At 54.0% G+C, this 23,966-nt stretch overlaps 10 protein-coding genes across 10 annotated transcripts; 6 read left to right on the forward strand and 4 right to left on the reverse strand.

Moving 5' to 3' along the window:
• Window positions 1-65: 65 nt before the first annotated feature.
• CAOG_04001 (DNA segment Chr 2 Wayne State University 81 expressed) lies at window positions 66-2,006 on the forward strand. Its single transcript, XM_004347776.2, has 2 exons — window positions 66-1,695; window positions 1,852-2,006. The coding sequence occupies exons 1-2, from the start codon at window positions 166-168 to the stop codon at window positions 1,951-1,953; spliced, it is 1,632 nt and encodes a 543-aa protein (XP_004347826.1). The 5' UTR covers window positions 66-165; the 3' UTR covers window positions 1,954-2,006.
• Window positions 2,007-2,669: 663 nt separating this feature from the next.
• Window positions 2,670-6,208, forward strand: CAOG_04002 (hypothetical protein). The gene is made up of 5 exons (XM_004347777.2): window positions 2,670-2,972; window positions 3,428-3,502; window positions 4,167-5,246; window positions 5,389-5,640; window positions 5,728-6,208. Exons 1-5 carry the CDS (start codon window positions 2,781-2,783, stop codon window positions 6,043-6,045), a joined length of 1,917 nt encoding a protein of 638 aa, XP_004347827.1. The 5' UTR covers window positions 2,670-2,780; the 3' UTR covers window positions 6,046-6,208.
• Window positions 6,209-6,244: 36 nt separating this feature from the next.
• CAOG_04003 (hypothetical protein) lies at window positions 6,245-7,936 on the reverse strand. Its single transcript, XM_004347778.2, has 5 exons — window positions 7,808-7,936; window positions 6,952-7,565; window positions 6,637-6,823; window positions 6,502-6,558; window positions 6,245-6,370 (listed from the first exon to the last, which is right to left on the reverse strand). The coding sequence occupies exons 1-5, from the start codon at window positions 7,886-7,888 to the stop codon at window positions 6,320-6,322; spliced, it is 990 nt and encodes a 329-aa protein (XP_004347828.1). The 5' UTR covers window positions 7,889-7,936; the 3' UTR covers window positions 6,245-6,319.
• Window positions 7,937-8,170: 234 nt separating this feature from the next.
• On the forward strand, window positions 8,171-9,403 carry CAOG_04004 (isochorismatase domain-containing protein 1). The gene is made up of 6 exons (XM_004347779.2): window positions 8,171-8,333; window positions 8,442-8,489; window positions 8,612-8,621; window positions 8,754-8,902; window positions 9,003-9,119; window positions 9,233-9,403. Exons 1-6 carry the CDS (start codon window positions 8,214-8,216, stop codon window positions 9,365-9,367), a joined length of 579 nt encoding a protein of 192 aa, XP_004347829.1. The 5' UTR covers window positions 8,171-8,213; the 3' UTR covers window positions 9,368-9,403.
• Window positions 9,404-9,406: 3 nt separating this feature from the next.
• On the reverse strand, window positions 9,407-11,015 carry CAOG_04005 (hypothetical protein). The gene is made up of 3 exons (XM_004347780.2): window positions 10,744-11,015; window positions 9,863-10,054; window positions 9,407-9,764 (listed from the first exon to the last, which is right to left on the reverse strand). The coding sequence occupies exons 1-3, from the start codon at window positions 10,960-10,962 to the stop codon at window positions 9,702-9,704; spliced, it is 474 nt and encodes a 157-aa protein (XP_004347830.1). The 5' UTR covers window positions 10,963-11,015; the 3' UTR covers window positions 9,407-9,701.
• Window positions 11,016-11,332: 317 nt separating this feature from the next.
• On the forward strand, window positions 11,333-13,529 carry CAOG_04006 (hypothetical protein). Its single transcript, XM_004347781.2, has 9 exons — window positions 11,333-11,542; window positions 11,881-11,936; window positions 12,029-12,128; window positions 12,222-12,284; window positions 12,370-12,456; window positions 12,552-12,678; window positions 12,771-12,868; window positions 12,954-13,044; window positions 13,156-13,529. Exons 1-9 carry the CDS (start codon window positions 11,371-11,373, stop codon window positions 13,430-13,432), a joined length of 1,071 nt encoding a protein of 356 aa, XP_004347831.1. The 5' UTR covers window positions 11,333-11,370; the 3' UTR covers window positions 13,433-13,529.
• A 28-nt stretch (window positions 13,530-13,557) lies between these two features.
• CAOG_04007 (hypothetical protein) lies at window positions 13,558-14,737 on the forward strand. Its single transcript, XM_004347782.2, has 2 exons — window positions 13,558-13,858; window positions 13,991-14,737. The coding sequence occupies exons 1-2, from the start codon at window positions 13,647-13,649 to the stop codon at window positions 14,553-14,555; spliced, it is 777 nt and encodes a 258-aa protein (XP_004347832.1). The 5' UTR covers window positions 13,558-13,646; the 3' UTR covers window positions 14,556-14,737.
• Window positions 14,738-14,869: 132 nt separating this feature from the next.
• CAOG_04008 (hypothetical protein) lies at window positions 14,870-20,163 on the reverse strand (the record flags this gene model as incomplete). The annotated part of the gene is made up of 9 exons (XM_004347783.1): window positions 14,870-15,241; window positions 15,341-15,639; window positions 15,771-16,062; window positions 16,156-16,316; window positions 16,434-16,638; window positions 16,730-16,918; window positions 17,045-19,198; window positions 19,331-19,432; window positions 19,888-20,163. The coding sequence occupies 9 exons, from the start codon at window positions 20,161-20,163 to the stop codon at window positions 14,906-14,908; spliced, it is 4,014 nt and encodes a 1,337-aa protein (XP_004347833.1). The 3' UTR covers window positions 14,870-14,905.
• Window positions 20,164-20,351: 188 nt separating this feature from the next.
• Window positions 20,352-22,213, reverse strand: CAOG_04009 (peroxidase). Its single transcript, XM_004347784.2, has 4 exons — window positions 22,100-22,213; window positions 21,352-21,532; window positions 20,917-21,091; window positions 20,352-20,727 (listed from the first exon to the last, which is right to left on the reverse strand). The coding sequence occupies exons 1-4, from the start codon at window positions 22,186-22,188 to the stop codon at window positions 20,498-20,500; spliced, it is 675 nt and encodes a 224-aa protein (XP_004347834.1). The 5' UTR covers window positions 22,189-22,213; the 3' UTR covers window positions 20,352-20,497.
• Window positions 22,214-22,313: 100 nt separating this feature from the next.
• Window positions 22,314-23,966, forward strand: CAOG_04010 (hypothetical protein). The gene is made up of 2 exons (XM_004347785.2): window positions 22,314-22,512; window positions 22,621-23,966. The coding sequence occupies exons 1-2, from the start codon at window positions 22,366-22,368 to the stop codon at window positions 23,863-23,865; spliced, it is 1,392 nt and encodes a 463-aa protein (XP_004347835.1). The 5' UTR covers window positions 22,314-22,365; the 3' UTR covers window positions 23,866-23,966.

Genomic DNA, 23,966 nt, shown 5'->3' on the forward strand with positions numbered 1-23,966 from the left:
AGCGTAGAAATCCACGACAAAAGAGTCAAAAAATCACAACTCACGCGCTCAGAATCCGAGAATTCAGCCAGTCAGTCTTCCTTCATTCAACATTCGCGTTTCAGAAAGACCGTTCAAAACACACACACACACTCATACTCACACACTCACACACTCAAAAACTCAATGCAAAAGTATAACAGCGACGACGACGATGAGCCGGACTACACGGCGATGAGCAGCGCCGCACATGGCGCAGCAGACGGACTGGGATCCGTCTTGCGACCCAAGCGCCGCAACCACCGCCAGGAGAAGGAGCTCCAGCGCGAGAAGAAAAAGTCTCGCATTGAGCGGGCGATCGAGCAGAGCCGCGCGGCTGGCCCCGCAGGTCAGCGGCCCATTGGCGGCGCAGCCAGCGAGCGCGCGTGGAAGTCCAGCAACCACGGCGACGCGCCCTCAGCCGATGGACACGCTGCCTACAGCAATCGCGATGGCGAAAACGACGACGGCGACGATGCCACCGGCGGAACAGTCGCCGGAGGCGCTGGATCGTCGAGCAAGTCGGCGCCGCCGCCGCGTGGAGGCAGCCACAGTAGCTCCAGTGCGTCGGGTCGCTTCCACCGTCCTGGATTCTATCCGGCAGAAGACGCTGCTGCTGCCGCTGGTGGAGCCAATAGCGAGGCCACGCAGCAGGCACGCATGAACGCAGGGCTGGGTCCGCGTGCGTACACTGTCTCGGTCGCCATTCCCGGATCGGTGCTGCACCTTGCACAATCAGCCGAGCTCAAGACGTATATGGCAGGCCAGATTGCACGCAGCCTGTCGCTGTTCAATGTCGACGAAATTGTCATCTACAACGACGGCAGCGGCGGCAAGCAAGCGAGCTCAAGCATTGTCACGACGGAGGGCGAGTTTGAGGGCGCTGGCAAGCAGGCCACCTCCAACCCAGACGTGTTTTTGGCGCGTGTGCTGCAGTATCTCGAGACGCCACAGTATCTGCGTCGCCAGCTTTTCCCGATGCACCGCGACCTCAAGTTTGCCGGCTTGCTCGCCCCGATCGAGTCTGCGCACCATCCCAAACAGGACGAGTTTGTCGAATTCCGCGAAGGCCTCGTGCAAAGCCGTTCCAAAGGGCAACGCGGCAATGCCCACAGTCACGGACCAGCAAGCGCGTGGGACGACCAGGAGGGCGGCGAGCAGCACCACTCTGCGCCGTTGCCCACCAGCTCGTTTGTCGACGTCGGCTTGCGAACGGAGGCCAAGATCAACGTTGCGCTGCAGCCCGGAACGCGTGTCACTGTCCAATTCCCACAGTGGTCTGTCGACAACAAGGACGGCCACTTTTCGCAGCCCTCCCACCACCGCTACCCGTCCGGCAACGTCGTGACGCCGTCGCTCCCTCGCGAGCTGCGTGGTTTGTACTGGGGCTACTCGGTGCGACTAGTGCCAACCCTCAGCCGCGCACTCGTTGACTGCCCCTTCAATGAACGTGGCCGCTACGACCTTCTGATTGGCGCCGGCGATGAGGGCGATTCTGTGGACGATATGAGCGAGCTGCCCGAATTCAAACATGCCCTCATTGTGTTTGGCGGTGTATCGGGGTTGCCTGCCGCGATCGAAGCCGACGAGTCGATGGAGGCGCACAACCCTCGCGCCGTCTTTTCAAAGTTCCTGAGCACGTGTCCCAGCCGAGGTTGCCGCTCTGTTCGACCGGATGTAAAGTCATCAAGCATTTATCTTTTGGTTATGTTATGAAGCCTTTAGCCTTTGTTGGGAGCCGCGGGTCGGGAGAGGGGATGTGAAACAAACTGATTTTTTTGTTTTCCTGTTGTCAATTATTTCTCACAAACAATTTGCTCCGCTTGAACATAGGAATCGTTGCTGATTTCTTTGGCCGCCTTGCGCCCTCACCTTGCCCATGCGGGAGTCAAGAGCACCGGTGGCGTGACCAAATCGACTGCCAAGCGATCATGAGTCGCGTTTGCAAGCAGTTTCAGTGTTATGTAACCGAAAATACAAAACAACCATAATTCCGCGCTGGACGATGCACGAAAGGGTTTTAATATGCACGCTCTATCCGATGAGCTTTCGAGAGTGCTTCATTTCATGTGTTACATCGAACGAAAACCCCGACCTCGCGCTCTGTTTGTCGGGAATGGCACCACAGCAAAACCTTTGGGTCATTCTTGACACAGGCAACGGAGCTGTCCTTCCTGTAAAATCTTAGTGTTGCTGGAGACACATGTTGTCAAGCTTCATCTGGGAGAAATGCGCGCGCTGGCTGCAGAGACTGAGATGTGGGTAGGGTGGCATCCCTGAAACAACAAAAAAGCACTCAGTAGCGGCTGGCGCTTGCGGAGCCATTTGGTTCCAATAATGCATCAGGATTGGGGCGAATACTTTCCACCGTGAGCTGTTCCTTGAAGCGCCTGATGATCACACGCATGCGTCACAGGTGCTCAGGGAAGAAGGGCACACGATGGAAGGAGCGCGACCTCCGGTTACACAGAATGCCATCACTCCGTTTTTTTTCCTTCTTTTTTTTTTTGGATTTGTAAGGTTTGACTTGGACATTCAAAAATGAGATGTTCTGTTTATTGTTGACAATGACCGACACGATTGCATCTCGACAAACACAAAGTGAAACGACAACAATCCAAAAGTGACTTTTTTTTATGCACTCTTTTTTCTTTCTTTCTTTTTTTCTTTTCCATTGCAAAATCCCCCCCTTTTTCTTTTTGTCTTCGCACCGACTTCCACCTTCTTCTTCTTCCTCTCCTCCTCCTCTCTTCTGTTGTTGGATGTTGACAGCCGCCAGCTTGAGCGCACTCGACGATCAGTGCGCATCGCCGGCGCGCCACAAGCGACGGAACGAGAACTCGAGCGACGCGCATCCCTCTGCCGCTGCTGCTGCGCCCAGCGCCAGCGCGACCACCTCCGCCACAGCTGCGGCTGCCGAGACTGAGCAATCGGCCCCAGAGCACATTGCCAAGGCAAGTTCCAACCATGTGCTTCCATCCCCAGCCACCGAAAAATCCAAACAAAATGCGCGCGAAACTTGAAAAAGCCCCGGTTTTTTTTTTTTTTTTTTTTTTTTTTTTTTGGTTTTGGCAGCTCTTTCCATTTGTCTGGAAGGGGTTTTTTCCCTGGCGCTCTCGTTCCCCTGTTGTCGTGTGGGGGTGTTGGTGGAGGCTGCAGCAATTTTGCCCCTGACTCTTACACGCACTTGCAGCGGCGCGACTTGCGGTTGCGACGCGGTGGAAACCTGTTTTTTTTTTTATTATTATTATTTTATTATTTTTTATTATTTTGTATTTTCGGCTAAATTATTTCTTCGTCCTTGTTCATGCGCAATGCGTCGCGCCTTGTTCCTGTGTTGCTCAACTCACTGCCTGCTTGTGATTTCCATGCATCTTTGCACCTGTTGTTCCGTCGCGTGGATGCGCAGCGAGCACGGCGAGACGAGACTGAGCCGCTCACTGTTGATATTCCCCAGCTGCAGCAACCGGCGCTCGCAGACTTGGTAAGGCCCGTCCCCCTCCCCCTTCCTTCCTTCTGGCTGTGCTTTTGTGAGGGGAGGGACTGTCAGTTTTGCAACCATCGAGTGATTTGAGAGCGAGCGAGTCGAGTGGAGTGAGTGAGTGAACGGGAGGCGTGTTGGTGAGCGAGTGGTCCGACCACAAATTTCAGCCACCCGGGCACAACGACCGAGTCACGCATGCGCGCGGCACCTTGTTTCCGTGTCTCTGCAGTCAGTGCGCCAACGCGCGGGGACTTGCATCCATCTGTGTGGCGGCTCTGCGCAGTGTCCACAGCATGCTTTTCATCGGGATTTTTTTTTTTAAAAACAGATTTTTTGTAGCAGCAGTCGCGCCAGCTTTGGCTTCAACATTGTTGTTATTGTTGTTGTTGTTGTTGTTGTTGTTGTTGTAGTGCTGGATGTCCCAGTCCCAGCCACCCTCAATTAGAAGCAGCACTCAACGAGCCCTCGTGCAGCAACCGCGTGCTTGGCGGCGGCGACCGACGTAACGTTCGCAAACATTGAAAGATTGAGGGAGAAAAAAAAAGCATTCGCTCATGCAAAAACCAATCCATCATGGTTTCGACATTCTTGACAACGCTTTGGTCTCGTTTGGCATCGCGTGCAAAACACTCACCTCCCTTCTCACCGCCCCAAAAAACTACAGCTGAAAACAAAATTCACAGACCTATGGTTTGGCGCGCGTGAAGACATTGCGCCAGAGGTGCACACGCAGGCTCGAGAGGCGCTGGACGTCTTGCAGCAGACGGGCGTCTTTAACGACATGGCGCTCCGATTGCGCGAGCCGGATGCCGTGTCGCGAACGGCGGTCAAGCGCCTGCTGCTGGGCGAGCCGGGCCTGACCTTCCGTGTGATGGATTTGCGGCTGTTTGCCCTCCCGTGGTCGGATTTGTCCGAAACGGACGCTGCGGCGCTTGCTGCCGCGGCCGAGCGCCACCCCAACATTGAGCGCATGACCGCCGGCCTGCACAAGATTGCCAAGGTTCTTGCAGACACGGCCAAGGTGGAGATTGAGCGACGGACGACAGACTTGATCCGCGAGCACACTCCCCAGCCGCAGAGTCCTGCTGGGGACGAGGCTGCCACTGCAGCGGGCACTTCGCTGCTCTCCATCCCTCCCATCACCGCCCCATTGCTGGCGGGCCATCCGCTGTGGAAGCAGTCCGACCAGCTGGTCGCCGGCACCGAGTTCAACGCCTGCATGCTCAACCTGTACGACCCTGCAGACATGCCCGACACGGATTTGCAGGACGATTTGCTGGGTCGCGGCAAGCTCGCGATGGGCTGGAACTCGGACACGTTTATCGATGCGTCGTCCACGATTGGCGTGTACATTTGCCTGCCAGAGGAGGCTGAGCAACGCGAGCGCCGACTTTCCATGTCGGCCAACGGAGCAGCAGCAGCCGCCGCCGCCGCTTCAACCAATGCCCAGCCCGAGGTCAGCAGCAGTAGCACGCCCGCGGCCCCGACTTTGACCCTGTCCAAGGACAACTCTGGCGACGCTGACGCTGACGAGCACGATTCCGCCGTTGAGATGGACACGTCCGACTCTGGCGCCTGGGCTGTCGGTTTCCGTGCCAAATCCGACGGCACTGCGCCGCCACTGCTTGCGCATTTGCGCTCGGGTGACATCTATCTGATGCTGCAAGGCTTTACCGAGCACCACCAGCGCGCACTCTACGCTGGCCATGCCAAGCGCATTGCCTGCATTTGCCGCAAGATTGATGTATGTCGCTTTGATGATGATGGTGATGGTGATGGTGATGGTGATGGTGATGGTGATGCTGGCGTTCTTGGCGAGAAGTCCCACTTGCCTATGCGGGCTGTCTTGCTCATAACCCTAACCCCTTCCCCCCTTGAACAAACAGAACTCGCCTCTTTCGAGCGGCACTCGTGACTACATTGTCAACTTGTGCAACTCGGCCATTGCCGATGCCTTGATATCCGGCAGCCATTTTGATCTCATGTCGGTGACAAAGGTGCAGCAAGCGCTGACGGAGGTTGAGTGCGGCTGGATTCGACAGTTCTGGGCGCACGGGTTGCGACACGCGCGTATCCAGGCGTTCTGGAAGCGCGTTATCGAAAGTCTAGAATTGCAGTGGCAACAACTGGAAAGCTTGGTACGTTTGGCTTCCCCCGTACCCCGCTGTCGATTTGATGCAAATGGTGTGCTCATGCTTTCTGCCCTGTACATCCGCTATTTACAGACTCGGCAATCTCTGGACTCAATAACACGGCATATGAGCGAGGCCCTGCACACCGCCACAAAGAGCGAAAATGCACGCATTGCTACCATTTGCGATGCGCTGCTCAAGGCGTTCGAGCATCGGCTACGTCTCCGCGAGCAGTGGGCAAACTTTTACTCGTCCCCAGACTTTGATCACATGGAGAACGATCTGCTGCCTGTTCGACGGCCGCACTTTTCGGCCTCGTCGCCCCTACCCGAGGCGCTCGAGCCCAAGATTGCCCAGCTTGTCAAGTACATTGCTCTGTTGGACGATCGCATTGCTGCGTATGAGGCTTGAGTGGCTTGTTTTGCCGCATGTTCCACGTTACTTTCCCCAAAAGTTAGTTCCATCATCCAACGTTTGTTACGTTCGTTGGGTTTTTTCCGTTTCCTCTTTTTTTTCTCTTTTGGCCTTTTGTTTTTGTCGTCCATTCGCGTTTGTAGAATACAATTTTTCTTGCTTTCTCACCTCAGTGACGATTGTTCAACGAAGGGAAGTCTGAAGCACAAAAACAAGTTTGCATTAGGTTGGGATGGCACAAGTTAAACTAAACTAAACAAACATCTCGTCATCAGCCCGTCTTGCCCAGTAGCCGCTGCTCAAGTTGGAAGGAATATGGATACTGGTAACGATTAGGAGGAGGAGGAACAGAACCGGATGAGCAGAAGACGAGAAAACAGGTCAGTTTCAACAAGGCAGAGCCCCACAAGCCCCCCCCCTTGAGAAACGGCAGAGCGTTTCAATTTTTTTTACCTTTCTGGACATGTCCATGTACGGCGTTGGCTCGATTGTCAATACAAGATTGTTTTGCTGGGAAAAGAGGCAACACAACAACATCGATGAGCAAAAGAAATCAAAACACACCACGGACATTACAAGTATACCAACCTGTGGCTGAGATCCACGGTCACTGCCAAGGGCTGGATGCCCAGGCGGAGAAGCGATTGGGACGCCTTCAAGCCAGATATACGCCGTTTTGGTGGACGAGTGGTGTGCTTGCTGATTGCGCTTTGTTCGTGGTGGTACTATGGGTGGCACGTTGGTATACACGTTATCGTAATTGTCGCCCATGTGTCTGCAAGCGGGGGGGGAGAGAGAGAGGGAGAGGGAGACAGGACGGAGTGAGACACCGACATCAGTCAAAGCAAAAACGACAAAAACCTGTTTCATCGTGAAAAAGAAAAAAACCACCACGTAACATACGCTGGCAAAGCACCCGTGGATGACGCGCGAGCATTAGAAAGTGAACTGGGCGGCACAAGGGACTGAGTTGGCATGGCAGCGAGCGAGGCCGTCGACTGCTCACGTTCGTAGTGGTTGGATTGTGGTCCTGGCGGTGGAGGTGCGTGACCCCGCCGTGGAGCCTGGAAAGAAGCGTGGTCCGCATCGAGGTATTCGTTGTCACGGGTGAGACGACCCTGCGAGTCTGGCAACGGCGCGCCGGTCGAGTCCCGCTTTCGGACGATGAGGGCGAGGTCGTCGACGAGCGGGCGGTTGGTGGGCACAAAGTACTGCGGAATGCGGTCTTGGTGCCCTATTATGGCCATCTTCAGGTCCTCAATGAACGGCGCAGAGCCTGCGCGCGGGGCCTTCCGGACGCACAGGCGATGCTTGAAGTCGAAATGATGACCTCGGACGCTCGTGTTGATGACTGCAAATCCCGGCGGCGGCGTCTCTGTGTCGCTCTCCAAGATGTAGACGTCCGTGACGACTTCCGATGCCATCGGATCCTGCGCAAAGCAGACGACGACCGTGCTTGGCATAAACCGTCCGACCTTGAGCGCGGCGCTGTGGCGTCCATTGAACGTGTGCGAGATCTGCTCCCGCCCCCAAAATCAGAGCAACCAACAAAGCAGAGTGTGTTGCCATATGAGTCCAACTGGGTGTTGACAGAAGCCCCCTCAACGACGACGACGGCGACGACGACGACGACATATGGCTGCGAGTGACGTTGCATTCGAGCTCTAAACCGCTGTGCTGTGCTCGACCGTTCCCCCCGCTTCCAATGATGCTCATGAATGACAGTTGCCAAGGTGGGATCCAAGTTGCGCTGACTTGCCTCTCTGTAGCGGATGGGGCAGCTCTCGTGCTTGCTCTGGTTGACGAGCACAATGTCGGTGACTGCGTTCTGACTTGCCATCCTCTGAGTGGATGAGAAAACGAGCAAGAACCCAGAAAAAAAATGACGAATGAAGACTAAATAGTGAGAGCAAGCCATGAGACAATTGACCATTGGATGAGGCTCAGGAGAGGAGAGGAAGGCGAGGAGGGCACAGCAATGGCAAAATGAACTCGTCCCTCTCACTTGCAATCGCTCGCTCGCGGTCTCTGGCAGCTGGCACCTCGCTTTCATCAAAGGTCGAAATCAGCTCTGTCATCCAGTCCGAGTGCATCACATTGCCTCGACACACTCCAATTTGCATCGAATTTGCACAGAATCCAGTCCAATTCTATTTGCTTCAACCATGGCGCTCATTCCGCGCGTTGCTCGCGAGTCGACTGCGTTTCTGCTGTGCGACATTCAAGAGCGCTTCCGCAACTCGATTGTCCACTTTCCGTCTGTCATCCACGTCGCCACCACCATGGTAGAGTTAGCAGAGAGAGCGAGAGAAACGGTGAAATTTCGTATCATCTCCGACAACTCACGCTTCCCTTTTCCCTCTTCCCCCCCCCCGCCTGCTTTGTGCGTACAGACTCAAGCTGCGGGTATCCTGAACGTCCCTCTCATCGTGACCGAGCATGTAACAATCAACTGGATGCGTTCATCGTCGTTGCTGCTTGTCGACGCGCAGAAACACTCACACTTTGCTGCTCTGCGCCCATTCTTTTGTTCCAAATTATCCGTGATCTGGCAACCTGACAGGTCCCACAAGGTACCACTTTCACAGATTCGACTCCAAGCATGATGAATCGTTTTGCAAACCGTTTCACCCCCACCCTTGAGCTGTGTGCAAAACGAAACGCTCACGGTTTGGTTGTTCGTCGTTGACGTTGATTTTGGACAGTGTTCGGCAAGACCCTCTCGGAAATCTCGGCCGTCTATCCCCGCAATACGAACATTTTCTCAAAGACCAAGTTCTCCATGGCGACGCCAGAGGTGGCGTCGTTCTTGACTGCAGGCAAATTCCGCTCTGTCGTTCTGTTTGGCATTGAGGTGCGGTATTTTTCGTTCTGTATTGCTTTCAGCCATTTTCTGCTCTGTCCGGGGGTTGGTCAAGAACACACGTTCACCCACTCTTCTACATCAACCGCAGGCCCATGTCTGCCTCCAGCAGACCGCGTTGGACCTGGTGTCTGCTGGCTACGGCGTGCATGTTCTCGCCGATGGCTCGTCCTCTTCCCGCCAGTTTGAGCGCACCATTGCCTTCGATGTGAGTTTTGCCAAAGACGAATTGAGAGATGTGGGTCACTCTGTGACTTGGGGAGAGAGAGGGGAACAAACAACTCAATGAATTCGACCACCTCCTTTTGGCATTACAACCAGCGCTTGCGACAGGTTGGTGTCACCATCACTTCCAGCGAGTCCATGCTGTTCGAGCTGATGCAGGATGCCAAGTACGAGAATTTCAAGTCGATTCTCGAGCTGGTGAAGCGCACGCGTCCTGATTCCGGCCTGTGAAGGCACCGAATAAATACAACCAAACCAAAAACCAAACCATTCTAGTAATTCCAGACTCTGCAGAACTGGTGGTTTTTTGTTTTGGGGGAGGAAATGGTATATGTGCACGTCTAGAGATAACATTACCAGCACGCACCACATCAGTAAAACACGACCGTTCAAGAAAACCCAAAACAAAACAGAAAGTGCTTTCAAAGCGTCCCAGACGCTGTCAAAGCGCGAAAAAAAAGTCGTGAAAAAGAGTGGCGGCGCTGGCTCTGAGGAAAGACACCGATGGCCAGGACAGGAGGGACGGAAAACGGGAGGTTGAACAAAAAAACGAGGTTTTGTTTTTTTAAAGCGAGCGACGGTCGGTGATGACACGGATAATCGAGCCGTGGCCACCAACAGCGAAAACCTGTGAGGCAACAGAGCGTGAAAGCGGCGGAAACAAACAAGAATGAGCTGACGTGCGGGAGAGCAGAGCAGCGAACAGAACAATGAAAGGCAACCTACCGCTGCGTGCCAAGCGAGCAAGATGCCGCTTTGGTTTTCGTCGTTCTTGCTCTTGCCGTCAACGTTCATGCCGCGGTACACGTACTTCATGAGGACGTCGATCTGCTCGGGGTTGAGGTTGCCGACAATCTTGGCAATATCGGCGGTCTTGGTTGCAGTCAAAACGGAGAGGACGGAGGCGACGCTCTTGTCCTGTATTTGTTTGTGTGATGGATGACAAAGTGAGCAACGTCGATGATCGCTTCTTCGTTCTTCGTTCTTTGGTTGTATGGAACGAGATTGAAAGCAGAAAATTTTGAAAGAATTTTTTTTTTTTTTTTTTTTTTTTGTGGTTGTTGTTTTTGCTGACTTTTGTTGATCGATCGTCTGTCTTTCCCTCCTCCGACTGACGTTGCCGTCCACACGCGCACATTCGCATATGCACACATACTCGCCCCAGAGCATCGTGAGTCTTCAATCTCATCACTCTGTCGTGCGCGGGAATCAGCAACAAAAAAAAAAAAAAAAAAAAAAACATTGAAAAAGGAAAGGGAAATGAAAAAAAAAAAAAACCCTCCTCAAAGTCAAACGGAACGCGAGAGTTCAAAAGGGGGACGACGCTCACGACACATCGGCCAGGCAAGGCATCTCGGTGTTTGTGTGGCGATGGCGATGACGATGACGACGACAAAGTGGTGACAATGACGATGGTGAGAAAAAAAAAAAGAGCGAAAAGAATTGGATTGAAAATAGTTAAAAAAAAAAATAAAATGAGATCTCTTTTCCTTCTCTCTCGCCTCTCTCTCTCTCTCTTCCTGTCCGCTGTCTGTGAGCGATCTGCTGCCCAACAAAGTGAAAAGGCAAACGAAAAAAAAACACAAAAAGTGAAGGGTGGCGCGTGCCTTGAGGGACTGGTCCTTGGCGTCGAGCGGCGGATCGGCGAGGGCGGCCTTGAGCGCTCCCTCCGTGTTGCCGCCAGTCAGCAGCTTCTTGACCTCGGCGTCGCGGGCGTTGACCTGGGCCGCGTTGTCGACAGCCTGCGACTCGTCCTCGTAGTTGTCTTCGTCGTAGGCGTCGACGTTCACCTTGCGGTAGGCAGTGGACGAGGTGTTCTTGCTCATGGTTTTGCTTTTGTTTGGAACAAAAAAAAAAAATGAAAAGTGAGCCCTGGTTGTTGTTTGAGCAGGTTGGTTGAGAATGCGAGAGAGGTGGGGAATTGCACTAAAATCACGATAGAGTGGGTATGACAGGGAGGAGGAGGAGGAGGAGGGTGGGGGATGATGGGAGGAGAAACAACGGCTCGTCACGAATCACAATTGAAAATTCAATGAGAGATCACTTCATCTCCCTTCCCCCCTCTCAAGACATACATGCAAAAATGCGTGCGCTTGACATTTGCACATCAACGACTTCCATTCAGCGATTGCGTCTGGCCGAATCGAGCAAAAACAACCCAACATGGAAGCCGAATGGAAGCCCAATTCACTTTTCAAAAATTTGCCCTCTCCAACGCAACACAATTCAAGACGATGGCTGAAACGATTCCCGCAACGATGAAGGCGCTGGTCAAGACCAAGCCCACTGCGTCGTACGAGCTCGTCGAAATCCCCGTGCCGGTGCCTGGCGACGGCGAGCTGCTCATCAAGGTCGAGCGGGTCTCCATCTGCGGCAGCGACATCAATCTGTACACTTGGAACGAAGGTTTGGCGAACGCGGTTGATGCTGATGGATGATGACGATGATGATGCGGCGTTGTCTGTGCTGATGATACGGCCTTGCTTGAGCGACGGGGCGTTGGTGCGCAGTGGGGAAGCAGCGGGATGTGGTGGTTGGAGCGAGATTTGGGTCGGGCAAGTTCTCAGGGCGATTGCGTTCCCCTCAAATGACCGCGCCAAGGTCTTCCCCATCGCGAACCATAAAAAAGAAGCAGCAACGTTGAAATATCAGATTGTGGAGTCCTTCTAGCTGGGGCGTGACGTCTTGAACTTCAACTGCTCTGACTTGTCGCAAACATTGTTTGTTTTCATGAAATATGATAGTCGGACAAGCGATTGCCACCCTGCCGTTCACTCCGGGCCACGAATGTGTTGGAAAGGTAAAGAGCAAGCACGGTGGATGCAGCTTCTCGCAGCAGACTGAGCAGTTCGATCATTGTGCGATCCAATGTCTTGGTGATGTGTTTGGCAGGTTGTCAAGGTTGGCCCGAACTGTGGCGAGATTGGCGTCGGCACACGCATTGGCGTCGAGAATCACTACTACTGTGGCAACTGCTACCAGTGTACGCATGGTAAGCATCTCGAAGCCAGTAACACCGATGGGAGGCGGGGGGGGGGGAAGAGAGAGAGAGATTGCAACATCTACAAAAACTTTTCATCCACAGATCTGCCGCACATCTGCAAGTCGATGGGACAGTTCGGACACGGCAAGCAGACCGTTCACGGAGGTATGAGCAAAGCTGTTTGACTTGCATGTGTGCTGCGCATTCCAACTCATTTCCCTCTGTTGCGTTTTTGTTGCAATTTGGACAGGCTGCTCCCAGTACACCATTGTTCCTGCACGCTACGCTTACGTGCTCAAGACAAATCTGACCTCTCAGCAAGCGTGCTTGCTTGAGCGTACGTCTGCCAGCAGTGGTGTACAGTATTTTTTTTGGGCAAAATCAAACCTTTGCAGGTAATTGATCGCCTTTTTTGTTTTCTGTCTTGACCAGCTTTCGGAGTGGCTCAACATGCTATCGAAGAGGTGGAATGCAAGGACGATACGCTTCTTGTCATCGGATGTGGTCCTATTGGCCTGCTCACGGTTGCGGTTGGTCGCGCAATGGGCGCAAAGACAATGTACAGATTTTGGTTTTTGAGTTGCACGTCCAATTTGAGGCAACGGCAACAACTTTGGAAGCATCATCTCACATACTGAACTCGTTCTCCAGCATTGCTGCCGATGTCATCCCGGCCAAGCTGGAGCTCGCCAAGACGATGGGTGCCGATCACGTCATAAACAGCAAGGACGAGGACATGCTGGCCGCCGGTAGGTTTGAATGGGATGCTTGGGTGCCGCGAGGACTCGGGAGCTAACAGCTTTGTTCTGTTGTGCCACAATTTTCTGGATGCAGTGATGAAAATCACCAACTCGGATGGCGCGGGCTGCATTGTTGAAGCGTCGGGATCTCCGTACATGGTCAACACGTGCTTTACCTTCCTTCGGTGAGTCTTGAGCCGGTTGCTTTGTGAATAAGAGAGAGAGAGAGAGAGAGAGAGAGAGAGGCCAGCTCTAATCATTCGACCTATTTTTGGTTTTCCTCGGCATTTTCACAGCAAGGGCGGCCGCATCCTTCTCGTCGGTCTGCCCAAGCAGCCGTTGCACGTCGAGAACGTTCTCCACAACGTCATCTTCAAGAGTCTCACTCTCAAGACCATCCACGGACGCAAAATCTTCCACACTTGGGAGGAATCCGAGCGCCTGATCAGCCAGGGCTTGGTCGACATCTCGCCCATCGTGTCGCACGACATTCCGATGAGCAAGTTTGAAGATGCGTTCAGCACCCTGCTCAAGGCCGAAGGATGCAAGATTTTGATGGATCCCCAGGCCTAGATCTAGTTTGAAGTCGGCCAGAATGCCAGTATTGCTGTTGTTGTTGGTTTTTGGCCAATTTATCTTGTGCGCAAGTACACAACAGTGTTGATGTGTGCGCTCAGTGTTGGCGAATTTGTGATTTGGCGCTCTGAGCCGTTTCGGCCGATTTTGGTTGACCACTTCTTATTTTTGCAGACACTCAAACACACACACACAAACACACACACAAGCAATGAGCTTGGTCATCGCCACCCCGGCCACTGTGGCCAACCGAACCCTGGCTCCAACCGTGTTTCTTGACATGGATGGCACGATCGTGTCAACAGATATGCACAATACCGCGCTCACGTTCTTGCACGGGCTGCCAAACTCGTTCTCAAAGTATCTCCGAATTGCCGGCTACTGGCTGGGTATCCCCGTGATGGTGGTGGTCAACTACTTCAGGTAAATGCGCTTACTCTGTTGCTGGCATTTGGCCTTCTGAAGTCGACTGCGGGGCTTGAGGTTGAGACGAGGAGGCATCTCTGCGAGACTGACTTACGGCACACCTTTCTCTGCTCTGTGATTCCACCACAGTGAGGCCGCATGCGTGCACGGCTTGGTCTGGGTGACGCTCTCCCGGCTGTCTGTGGCCGACGCCGAGCTTGGACGCAAGGCAGTCACCGCAGAGTTGCTCCGTAGCTTGCGCCCGCAGCTGCGCGACGAAATCACCGTGCACCAGGCGGAAGGCCGCCACGTCGTCGTCGTCAGCGGAAACCTTTCCGACTGGATTGGCGACTTTGTCCACCAGACGCTCCATTGCTCGCTGATCTGCACGCACGTCTCGCGCACGCACGACAACCGACGGTACACGGGCCGTGTGCTGGGCTCGGTCTGCGTCCAGCAGGAGAAGGTCAACCGGATTCTTGCGGTCGAGGCGGCGAATTCCGCGCTCGCCCGAGCCCTTGTGCCGGGGACCCAGCAGCGCGTGGGATATCATGGCTACGGGAACTCGCACAACGACGCACTGTTCATGTCGCTCTGCGAATTCGCTTGGCCAGTCACTCCAAACAGCCGTCTCGTCAAAATCAGCCAGATTAAGAATTGGCCGACCAAGTTCTTCAAGGTGGTCGAGCAATCGCAGACCAACAACGCAGCATGAAGCCTCAAATTGCCATAGCGGTCATGCTGCGTCTTTTGATGCAATGCTCTTGATGGGTATTCGGTGTGTACGGTATTTCTTTTTTTTTGTATTGGGACAGAAAAACTCTCCATCAAACAAAACACTTCTTGTATCATCTTTCATCGGAAATTCGGCATGCCAAACAACCAAATACAACAACGCGGCTTGCCGCTGTTAAAGTTCGCTGTGCATCATGACGCGCTTGGACGGTTCGCCAGCCTCGTCGACTATGCCGACAAACAGGCAACCAAAGAAGCAAGAAAATAGGTGATGAGAATCAAAACCATCACAAACACCTCTGCCAAACTAGCACACACACAGCAGATCGACTACACACCTTTCTTGCTTTCGGTCGACGACGTCACCTTGCGAATGGCGTTGATGGTCTTGGACACCACGTTCTGACGCTCGGCTGCAGAGGGCGTGCGCGACACTCGGGAAGCGCGGTTGTCAGTGTTTGCATCCTCGTCGTCCGAAACATCAACGACGCTCGCACGATCCGAGGGAGTGCTGCCCGGAACCAGCAGCGAAACTCCTGTTGAAGTCACGCCGATCGCAGCCGCAATTCCCGAAGGAACGTTGGTGCTGGCAGAACGCGTGTGCTTCTTCTTTTGCTTGCTCTTGTCCTTGTCCTTGGCAAAGTGAACGTTGGCAACTGGGGCTTCCTGTGTTGTGTCAAACAATGTCGGGAACAAGATAAATTTGTGAGAGACAGGTAAAAGAAAGTGAAATCCCCGCTCAAGCTCTAAGCACTGAATTCGTACCAGCTGAACCTTGGAGGATGACGCTGAACCGGCAAGGTTGGGGTTTGAGGTGGCAGACACTGTGATAAGAGTGGTAGGGGTGGCAAGAGAAGTTGAAGAAGACTCGCCGGACGGCGGTTCCGAGACGGGATGAGCGGCTGGCCCACGCTGCAAGCCGCCGTCCGCAGACATGGCCTTGCGGAACTCGGCCTGTGCATCCTGGAAGGCCTTGACGAACGCGGCCTTGTTCTTGGGATTTGACACGCGGAAAGTGCGCTCAGTATTGGGGAACTTTTTGAGTTGGAAGGCGTTCACCAACTCTGAGAGTGATCCACAAAAATGGGAACAACAAAAAAGTCAAGTAAGGAACAGAGGCGACAAAACACATACAAAACCAACACCCCCCTGACACATCGAGCACAACAAGAGAGAAAAAAAAACCACGACGCACCTGGAGTCGTCGCAAACCAGGAAACCTCCTTGAGCGATATTTCCGCCACAGACATCATGGACTCAAACGTAACCTTCTTGAGCGCCTTCTTATCAAGCGCAGTCTTGGACTTTTCATTACCGCTCGAATTGGCACCGGATCGCTTGGTGATGACGACAATGTCGTCAAACAGGAAGACTTGGCAGTCGCTCTTTACGCGGAATGCACGCGAGCGTGAGCCGTCCGTCGATTTCAAAGTCAATTCTTCCATGTCAAACTCGGCAAGGAACTTGCGGTTGGGGGTGATGAGCATCTGTGGAACAATGAAGACACGGCAAAGTGAGTGGGCAGGTGCTGCACGACGACAAGGAAACGAGCAAATGGACGACGGCCAATCAACTCATACAGGGCAGTCGCGGATGCGTTCAGTGATGTCAAGCATTTCCCGGCGCATTTCGGCCTCGCGCTTGGCTTCGTTGAGATACTGGGCAAGCGCCTTCATGGCCTCGACGGCTTTACGGAGTGTATCAAAGTCGGGGTGTTCCTTTTCAGTGTGCTTGACGAGATCTGTGTGTTTGAAAGGGGTGTGGGTGAGGTTTGTGCGCCGGCAGCTTGCTACGATCCGCAAGACAACAACTACAAGAATAAACAACATATGAGGGGTGGGGGGGGGGAGACGCTCACCATCCAAGAGCAGTTTGTAGCGAGGGATGCGCTGAATGGGCGTGAGCATAATCTCCTTCAGACCAAAGCTCTTGCATTCTGGACGGGCAGCGCTCGCGCGCAAAAATTCACGGAATGCCGCCGACTGGGTGGTACGCTTTTCAATGGTGCTCATGGCGACTGGGAAGTTGTTGACGTATTGTGCGTACAGGCGGAAGAAGTTGGCCTGGTGTGCAGATGACACGAAAATTGATCAGAAGCGATTCAGTCTCTAGTCCCGATTTGCAACACCTCCCGCCCTCCCAGCGACAACTTACCACTTCCAAAAAGACATCACCAACAACTTGCTCGTTGGTCCAGTTGTCAATGCGCTTCTTAAAGTCGTTCAGGAACTTGGTGTTCAGAGTCAAGATTGTTTCGAAATTGGCAAAGATCTTCTTAATGTCGTTTTCGCTCAACAGCGGCTTTGCAGAAACAGCGCTCGCCTTGAGGGGGTTCAAGAAGACCTGCAGACAACAAATTGAGTCCAAAAAAAAAAGAAAAAAAAAAAGTACGCCGGTTTGAGTTGTCCAAGCGCCTTCACCAGTTCAAAAAAAAAAAAACCAAGAAACCAACCACAACCGAGCCCTCACCTCTTGAACCACAGCCAAGCCTTGAACATAGCTCTGCTCCGTCGAAAGAATCTCTTGAACAATGTACATGCGACGCGCACGCCGCTTGGCAGCCTTCTGGGCTCTTTCGTTCATGACGGACTTGCGCGACGTGTTCTTCTTGCTGAGCCGGGATTCGTTGCGCTTGACACGCGGGCGGCTTGGAATCTTGAGCTTGATGCGGAAGTGGGACAGAATGGCTTCACGATCGTTGGACTTTTTGACATCCACCACGGCGACAGCCTCGCGCGACTTCTCAATGCTGGCGACGACCTCGGCGTGCTGCTTGGCCTTCATCTTCTTAAAATCAAGGTCGCTGTTGTCCGTGAAAGCGTGCAGCTGCGACGCCTTCTGCTCGCGATCCTGAACTTCGGTAGCAGCAACCTTGGCGCGGAAGGCGGCAAGCGTGGCAGTGCGCTCGGCATTCTTCTTGTCGGCCATGCGTTGCAGGATTTCGCGGTATGCGTCGGCACCAGAGAGCGTGGACTTGGTCGCAAGACCCAGCGAGCGCTCGACGGGATCGACAGTGGGCACGGGGCGATTGGCGTTTGCGTTGGCCCGCAAGGCTGTCGGCTCCTTCACAAGGGTGCTACCGCGGCCGGTGCTGGACGTGGGTGTCTTGAGTGGCGACTCTGCGGGTTCGACCGATGGCTGGCGTTGGGAAGCTGGCCGCGAGCTATCGTCCAGTGCGTACTCTTTCACATGGTCCAGATTGGCCCCGAGCAAGGGACCAGGGCTGGGCAGCGACTCGGACGTCTGGCGCGAGTGCGCAAGCGACTCGGATGTCTGGCGCGAGTGAGCAAGCGACTCGGACGTCTGGCGCGAGTGCGAGTTGCGAGGAGTGCTAGAGCCAGTGACGGCGGGCGAGTCGCGTGAGGACTGTTCGCTTTCGGCATACGAGTACGTGCCAGAAGTGGACTGCAGCTGCTGCTGCTGGTTGGCGGCGGTGGCGGCCACCATGCGGGAAAAGTTGGGCGAGTTGGGCGTCATGGGAGATGTCAGGCCCGGCTCGTAGGCGATCGTGTGGCGCTTGTTGATGGGCATGTGCGCCGAAAGTGCCGCGTCTTCGGAGATTGCCTCCGAGGAGCGGTTGAGCGCATCGCCGCTACCGAGCTCAAAGGCAGACGCGCGCGAGCTGCCCGCGGAAGAGCTCAGCCCGGTCAGGTTGAGGTGAGGTGGCGTGTCGACGCGAACAATGTCCGCCTTGTTGAAGAGCTTGCTGGCACGCTTTGAGCCGGCGCCAGGCACAACCTTCTTCTCGCGACGCGCCGCCAGCTTTGACTCCTCCTTTTGCTTGCGTGCCTCTTCGGCCTCTCGCTCGGCGCGATCCTTCTCCTCCTTCTTTTTGCGCTTCTCGGCCTCCTTGAGCAAGGCCTTGGCCTCTCGCGCTTCCTTGGACTCTTTGGTGGAGCGATTGGACTCCTTGTCAAACATGGACGAGAGTGGACGGCTCGGCGTCGAAGGTGCGGCGGCGCTGCTGCTGCTGCTGCTGTTGTTGCTAGCGCCCTCCTCGCCTACAATTGACTCGACAGCAGCGGCGATGGAATCACGCGCCGAGCTCACTTCCGACGTGCGACGACTGCGGTTGGGGCTGCCAGAACCGTCGCCTGCAGTGTCCGCGGCAGGGGCGGCGGGAGACGGCTCGGCATACACGGTAGGAGCCAACTTGGCCGCCCACTCGTCGGTGCGCGCAGCGTCCAGGAACTTGAAGCTGACTTCCTGACCAGCGTCCGATCGCAGCGTCAGGACAGTCTTGTTCGCTCGCTCCAGCTTGACAGTCTCGCCAAGATCCACAGTAGCAGCAGGAAGCAGTTCGCTTTCGGGAATCATCGTCACGTAGTGCGCACGCGAGACGGCATTGAACTGGAGCTGCAGTCGGACGTGGCGGCTTGTCTTTTTCAGAATGGTCAGGACGTCGCGCTGCGACAGATCGCGAATGTTGGTGCCGTCCACCTCGACAATTTCGTCGCCTGCAAAGACCTGCTTGGACTGCGCCGCGGGGCCGTCTGGCGCGACCGAGTTGACCACTGCCGAGTGCTGCGCGTCCTTGCCGCCCTTGACGGTGAGGCCAAGGCCGTCCCTTCCTTTCGTGAGTTTGACGTTCCGGAGGGTGTTTCGGGTCTCGTTGGGTTGTTCCTGCGCAGGCAAGCGAGGAGTGTAGAAAAAGTGAGTTTGTTGGTGCTTTCCGTCAAAGTGCAAAAGTTCAGGCTTGGAATTGCTTTTTTTTTTGCTTGTGTTTGTATGGATGTTTCGCCTTTCTCTTCATACCTTGGCGTAGGTGAGCGCGGTCTTGGTGAGGACGAGCCAGACGTGTTCGTCGGTGTTTGGAAGGGTTGCCCATCCCTGTGCGAGCTGACCCGGCGGCAGCACCTGATTCATTGCAGCACGACAAAAATAAAAAATAATAATATGAATAATAATAATAATAAAAAGCAATCAAAAAAGACAAACACAGGAAAAGTCAAAAAGTGAGAAACAACAAACAAACAAGAATTGTGTGAATCTCAAAAACTCATAAAATATTAAAAAAATCATAACAAAAATCCGATGTTTTTTTTTTCGTTTTAAAAATTCCTGCTTCTTCTTCTTCTTTTTGTTCTTTTGTTCTGAATCTCCATCGTTTTCGCTTCCAGTCCGCCTCTGAGACGACCAAACTTGTCACTCTCTCTCGCTTTCACACTCACACATGCACACATGCGAAATGCACGCTCTCACGCTTCCTGTCGTGGAGCAGAGACAAAAAAAAAAAAAAAAAAAACCACCATCAAAAAGAATCGCCTTTTTTTTTTTTTTTTTTTTTTTTTTTTTTTGAATAGATTCCGTACAATGCGCTGCACAGACGCTGCGGACGAAGCCGAGCGGCCGAGGGACGAGCCCGAGCCAGAGCCAGCGAGGCCGTCGCCCGAGGAAAAGGACTGCGAGACGGCGATGGACGACCCGGCGTGGTGCGGCGGCGGCGGCTGCGGCTGCGATGAGGAAGCGGCGGCGGTTTCGTCGCTCGCTGGCACTGCTGCTGGTGCTGCTGCTGGAGCTGCTTCTGGGACTGCTTCTGGCACTGCTGCTGGTGCTGCAGCGGAGGTCGACTCTGCCGCGTCACTCATGCTGAAGAGAGATGTGAAAGAAAAAGATGGAAAGATAGAAAAAAAAAAAAAAAAAAAAGGAATGAGGCGAATTGAATAGTTGGACAAAAGGATTGGACAAAGATAAATCCTACGAGACAGCATGGTGTGGAGAACATGGTGCACCTTGGGGGATGAGGAGATGCAAACTGGTACGAGTGCTCAGTGAAAGCGCACGATGGTTGGATTTGGACTTTGTTTTGAAGTAACAAACCAACAACAAGCAACAAAATCACTGCAGCCCAGCATCAAAGAAAAAGAGGGGGGGGGGGCGGCCATGACGCTTGTTGCGACAGGACGCTCTGCAGCACTGCAGTTAATGGTCGGGGTAGGGAGTCAGACGAATGTACTCCTTCTTGGAGGGAACCTCGACAGTCTTCCAGCCCTTGGGGAACTTGTCCTTGGCAGCCTCGTTCGAAACCGAAGGCTGGATCATGACCTGATCGCCAACCTTCCAGTTGACGGGGGTAGCGCAAGCGTACTTGACCGTCAGCTGGAGCGAGTCCAACACGCGAACGAGCTCATCAACGTTGCGGCCAGTGGTGGCTGATTGCCCCGTACAAGGAGGGGGTGGGAGAGTGTGTGTGTGTGCGAATATACAAATGCGTTACAGAATAAACCAGCAAGCAAGCGAGTGAGTGCGAGGGGAAGGAACGAACGCCACAAAAAAGCAATCCACCCCCCCCCAAAAAAAAACTGAGAAAAAAAAACCGCGGCTCCGTGTTTGAGCGTTACCGGGGTACAGGATGACGGCCTTGACCTTCTTGTCGGGGCCAATGAAGAAGACGGCACGGGCAGTGACGGGCAAGCCCTTGGAGTCGATCTCAGAGGGATCGAGCATGCCCCACTTGACAGCGAGGGTGCGGTCTGTGTCGGACAGGATGGGGTACGGCCAAGCGCCCTCGACGCCCTGATTGAATGTTGCGCAAACACACATAAAAGTTCAATTAGTGCAGGGCATGTGTGCCAGACGAGTGAGCAAGTGAATCGGCAGGTCGTTTTGAGCTTGGAATGTGTCAAAAGTGTCTGGGGGAATGTCCCCACCCTCCTTCCTCGAGAAGGTAAGTTCCATGTCAAGCAGACCAATGCCTTGCTGTTTGACCATGGTTGGAGCCGCGCGGTTCTACCCACTGACTTTGTACTGTGGGGATCCGTTGTTGGTCTTCTCACCTGGAAGGCAGCAATGTCCTTGATCCAGGCGCGGTGCTGCTCGGCCGAGTCGACGCTCAGGGCGATGATCTTGGTGTTGCGGCGCGAGAACTCGCCCGTCTGTGCGGCCTTGGCGATGCAGCCGAGCTCGGTCGTGCACACCGGGGTGAAGTCGGCGGGGTGGGAGAACAGAATGCCCCAGCTGTTCACCAGTCAAAAACAAACAAACAAGCAAAGGGTCAAAACAGGGTTGAGAGTTCCATGCCACCAGTGGATGTTGTTGAGGGAGAGGGGAGGGGGTCGGGGTAAGGCAAGTAGGAGGAGGGGTGCATCACTGTGAGCCAATAAAAACGGTAGAATCTGACTTCACACCTCGCTCACTCCACAGTCACTCCACAGCCTCACTCGTCACTCACTCGTTCTCGTTGATGGGCAGGTCGCTCATAACGCATCTCGTGTGTGTCGCAGGTCGCACGTTGAGCACAGCGGCAAACAGCAAGCACCGTGACTCGAAAACGCACCACCAAATATTCGACTTGGTTTTGTTCTTATCCTCCGTTGCATTCTAACTCACTCACTCACTCACTCACTCACTCACTCATTCGCAGTCACAAAGTGCCACAACGAGCATTGAACTCGACTCCTTGCGCTGAGTTGGTCTCGCACTCTACCTCCTCTCCCCTCAAGCAGCAAGTAGGATTTGGCTCCCTCAACCTCCCTCAACCCCCTTCACCCTCCTCACTTGCGTTGCTTCTTGCGACAAACTCACCTGTCGCCGAGCCACGAGTGGAACTTGATCTCGCCCTCGGTCGAGTCGGCAACAAAGTCGGGAACAGTCTCTCCAAGATTGAGCGGCATTTTTGCAATACAAGTTGTATTAAACAAAAGAGTGACTCTGAATCATCATTCACATCAAGCATCACCATCATCATCACCATCATCATCACCATCATACAAGCAGATCTAGCCATTGACCCTCAACATTGCGGCCGTTTCAGAAAGAGAAACCTCAGTCATTTCTCTTCGGTTTCCAAAATGACACCCACCGTCCAACCACGGAGAACGGCGTCAGTGTGGATCCGACGAGCACTGCTCGCAGCCATCATTGCTGGCTTGGTCATCACATGGGTTGCCCTTGCCGAGCTGTTGCAAGTCGTCCAGCACGACAAGAACTACAACAAGGTGAACAGATTCAAATTTGTACCGTATGCAACATTGGAAACCCGGGTTGCCGCTGCCTACAAAGCTCACCGTTTGAGTGTTGTCGGGATGATCATGATTTTCTTGTAGCCCTTCTTCCTGACATACGTCGTCCACGGCAGCTACATCATTTTCTGGCCAGTGTACTGGGCGGTTTTGCGGACACATGCATGGCGCGCCGCCACCACGACCACGAGCCGTCGCCCGCCACGGAAACTGACACGCTCGAGTCTGCTCCACAGCAATCACGAAGATGGCACGACGAGCACCAACGGTGCAGGCAGCACGCCAGCAGCTTGGTCGCACACCAATGCCGCTATCAACGCCAATCTCGACGACTCGGACGCGTACAATCAGCCGTCCAAAGCTGCAAGCCTCATCCACAAGCAACATGAATCACCGTACCTGCAGGACGAGGAAACCCCTTTAATCGCACATTCGACGTTGCCAAGCACAAGCAGCGACACGTCCGGATCCGGATCGTCCTTGTTTGCTTGCTTCCGCAATCTGCGCTCGCCGCTGCCATTCACCGGCCGCCGCTATGCATGGGCCACATTCATCATGCAACTCGTCTTCTTCTTTGTCTCGGCGACGTGGTACTACTCGCTCGATCACACAAGCGTCGCCGCCAACACGGGCATCTACAACTCGTCGTGCATTGTCGTCTTCATCCTGTCCGCCCTCTTTTTGAAGGAGAAGGTCACAAAGTTCAAGGTTGCGGCAGTCGCGTTGAGCGTCGGGGGCGTCCTGATGATTAGCTTTGCCCCTTCTTCCTCCAGCAGCGACAGTTCCACCGTCAATCCCTCCGCCCTCGGATACATCATGGTTGTCGTCAGCACCGTCCTGTATGCCGCATACGAGGTGCTGTACCGAATGATTTGCGTGGATGTGACCATCACGGACCGCGTTCTTTATGTGGCCAGCTCCTTCAAAGTGCTCGGCTACATTGGATTTTGGAACTTGCTTCTCGTCTGGCCGGTGCTCATTTTGTGCCACTACACTGGCTGGGAATTGTTCGAGTTGCCCTCATCCGAAGCTCTGCCGTACCTAGTTGGCGCGGCCCTGATTGATTCCGTCTTCCAGATTTTGCTGTATCTGGGCATTCTCATCTCGTCGCCGCTCTTCATCGCTGTGGGCTGCATGCTGTCCATCCCTGGCTCGATTGTGGCAGATTACATTTTCCACGGCACTGTGCTTCCGGCCCTGGCGCTCGGAGGCATTGCTGTTCTCTCTGTTGGGTTTGCGTTGCTGAATTACGACGAGTATCGTGAGCAAAGGCACAACCAGCCCTCCAGCTCGGCCACCTCTGGCTGCCGAAGCAGCAGCGCACGATGAGTGAAACAGAGAGATATTGTTCAAAAAAAGGGTGTTATTTAACGGTCATTTTTCGCTTTTCTGCCTTGTTCGTACTGTACAATAAAACGCTGAGTCACGAA

Source organism: Capsaspora owczarzaki (assembly GCF_000151315.2).
Source record: "Capsaspora owczarzaki ATCC 30864 unplaced genomic scaffold supercont2.6, whole genome shotgun sequence".
NCBI lineage: Eukaryota > Filasterea > Ministeriida > Capsasporidae > Capsaspora > Capsaspora owczarzaki.

Coding starts and splice junctions, on each gene's coding strand:
- CAOG_04001 (XM_004347776.2), top strand. CDS start 166: ATGCAAAAGTATAACAGCGACGACGACGATGAGCCGGACTACACGGCG. Junction 1,696..1,851: donor GCCGCTCTGTTCGACCGGAT/GTAAAGTCATCA, acceptor GCTTGAACATAG/GAATCGTTGCTGATTTCTTT.
- CAOG_04002 (XM_004347777.2), top strand. CDS start 2,781: ATGTTGACAGCCGCCAGCTTGAGCGCACTCGACGATCAGTGCGCATCG. Junction 2,973..3,427: donor CCCCAGAGCACATTGCCAAG/GCAAGTTCCAAC, acceptor GTGGATGCGCAG/CGAGCACGGCGAGACGAGAC. Junction 5,247..5,388: donor GCATTTGCCGCAAGATTGAT/GTATGTCGCTTT, acceptor TTGAACAAACAG/AACTCGCCTCTTTCGAGCGG.
- CAOG_04003 (XM_004347778.2), bottom strand. CDS start 7,888: ATGGCAAGTCAGAACGCAGTCACCGACATTGTGCTCGTCAACCAGAGC. Junction 6,824..6,951: donor TCCACGGGTGCTTTGCCAGC/GTATGTTACGTG, acceptor CCCCGCTTGCAG/ACACATGGGCGACAATTACG. Junction 6,371..6,501: donor ACATGGACATGTCCAGAAAG/GTAAAAAAAATT, acceptor AATCGTTACCAG/TATCCATATTCCTTCCAACT.
- CAOG_04004 (XM_004347779.2), top strand. CDS start 8,214: ATGGCGCTCATTCCGCGCGTTGCTCGCGAGTCGACTGCGTTTCTGCTG. Junction 8,903..9,002: donor TCGTTCTGTTTGGCATTGAG/GTGCGGTATTTT, acceptor CATCAACCGCAG/GCCCATGTCTGCCTCCAGCA. Junction 9,120..9,232: donor AGCGCACCATTGCCTTCGAT/GTGAGTTTTGCC, acceptor CATTACAACCAG/CGCTTGCGACAGGTTGGTGT.
- CAOG_04005 (XM_004347780.2), bottom strand. CDS start 10,962: ATGAGCAAGAACACCTCGTCCACTGCCTACCGCAAGGTGAACGTCGAC. Junction 10,055..10,743: donor CCAAGGACCAGTCCCTCAAG/GCACGCGCCACC, acceptor AAACAAATACAG/GACAAGAGCGTCGCCTCCGT. Junction 9,765..9,862: donor TGCTCGCTTGGCACGCAGCG/GTAGGTTGCCTT, acceptor GTTGCCTCACAG/GTTTTCGCTGTTGGTGGCCA.
- CAOG_04006 (XM_004347781.2), top strand. CDS start 11,371: ATGGCTGAAACGATTCCCGCAACGATGAAGGCGCTGGTCAAGACCAAG. Junction 12,129..12,221: donor CTGCTACCAGTGTACGCATG/GTAAGCATCTCG, acceptor TTTCATCCACAG/ATCTGCCGCACATCTGCAAG. Junction 12,285..12,369: donor CAAGCAGACCGTTCACGGAG/GTATGAGCAAAG, acceptor CAATTTGGACAG/GCTGCTCCCAGTACACCATT.
- CAOG_04007 (XM_004347782.2), top strand. CDS start 13,647: ATGAGCTTGGTCATCGCCACCCCGGCCACTGTGGCCAACCGAACCCTG. Junction 13,859..13,990: donor GTGGTGGTCAACTACTTCAG/GTAAATGCGCTT, acceptor ATTCCACCACAG/TGAGGCCGCATGCGTGCACG.
- CAOG_04009 (XM_004347784.2), bottom strand. CDS start 22,188: ATGCCGCTCAATCTTGGAGAGACTGTTCCCGACTTTGTTGCCGACTCG. Junction 21,092..21,351: donor AGGACATTGCTGCCTTCCAG/GTGAGAAGACCA, acceptor ACATTCAATCAG/GGCGTCGAGGGCGCTTGGCC. Junction 20,728..20,916: donor GGCCGTCATCCTGTACCCCG/GTAACGCTCAAA, acceptor CGGGGCAATCAG/CCACCACTGGCCGCAACGTT.
- CAOG_04010 (XM_004347785.2), top strand. CDS start 22,366: ATGACACCCACCGTCCAACCACGGAGAACGGCGTCAGTGTGGATCCGA. Junction 22,513..22,620: donor ACGACAAGAACTACAACAAG/GTGAACAGATTC, acceptor ATTTTCTTGTAG/CCCTTCTTCCTGACATACGT.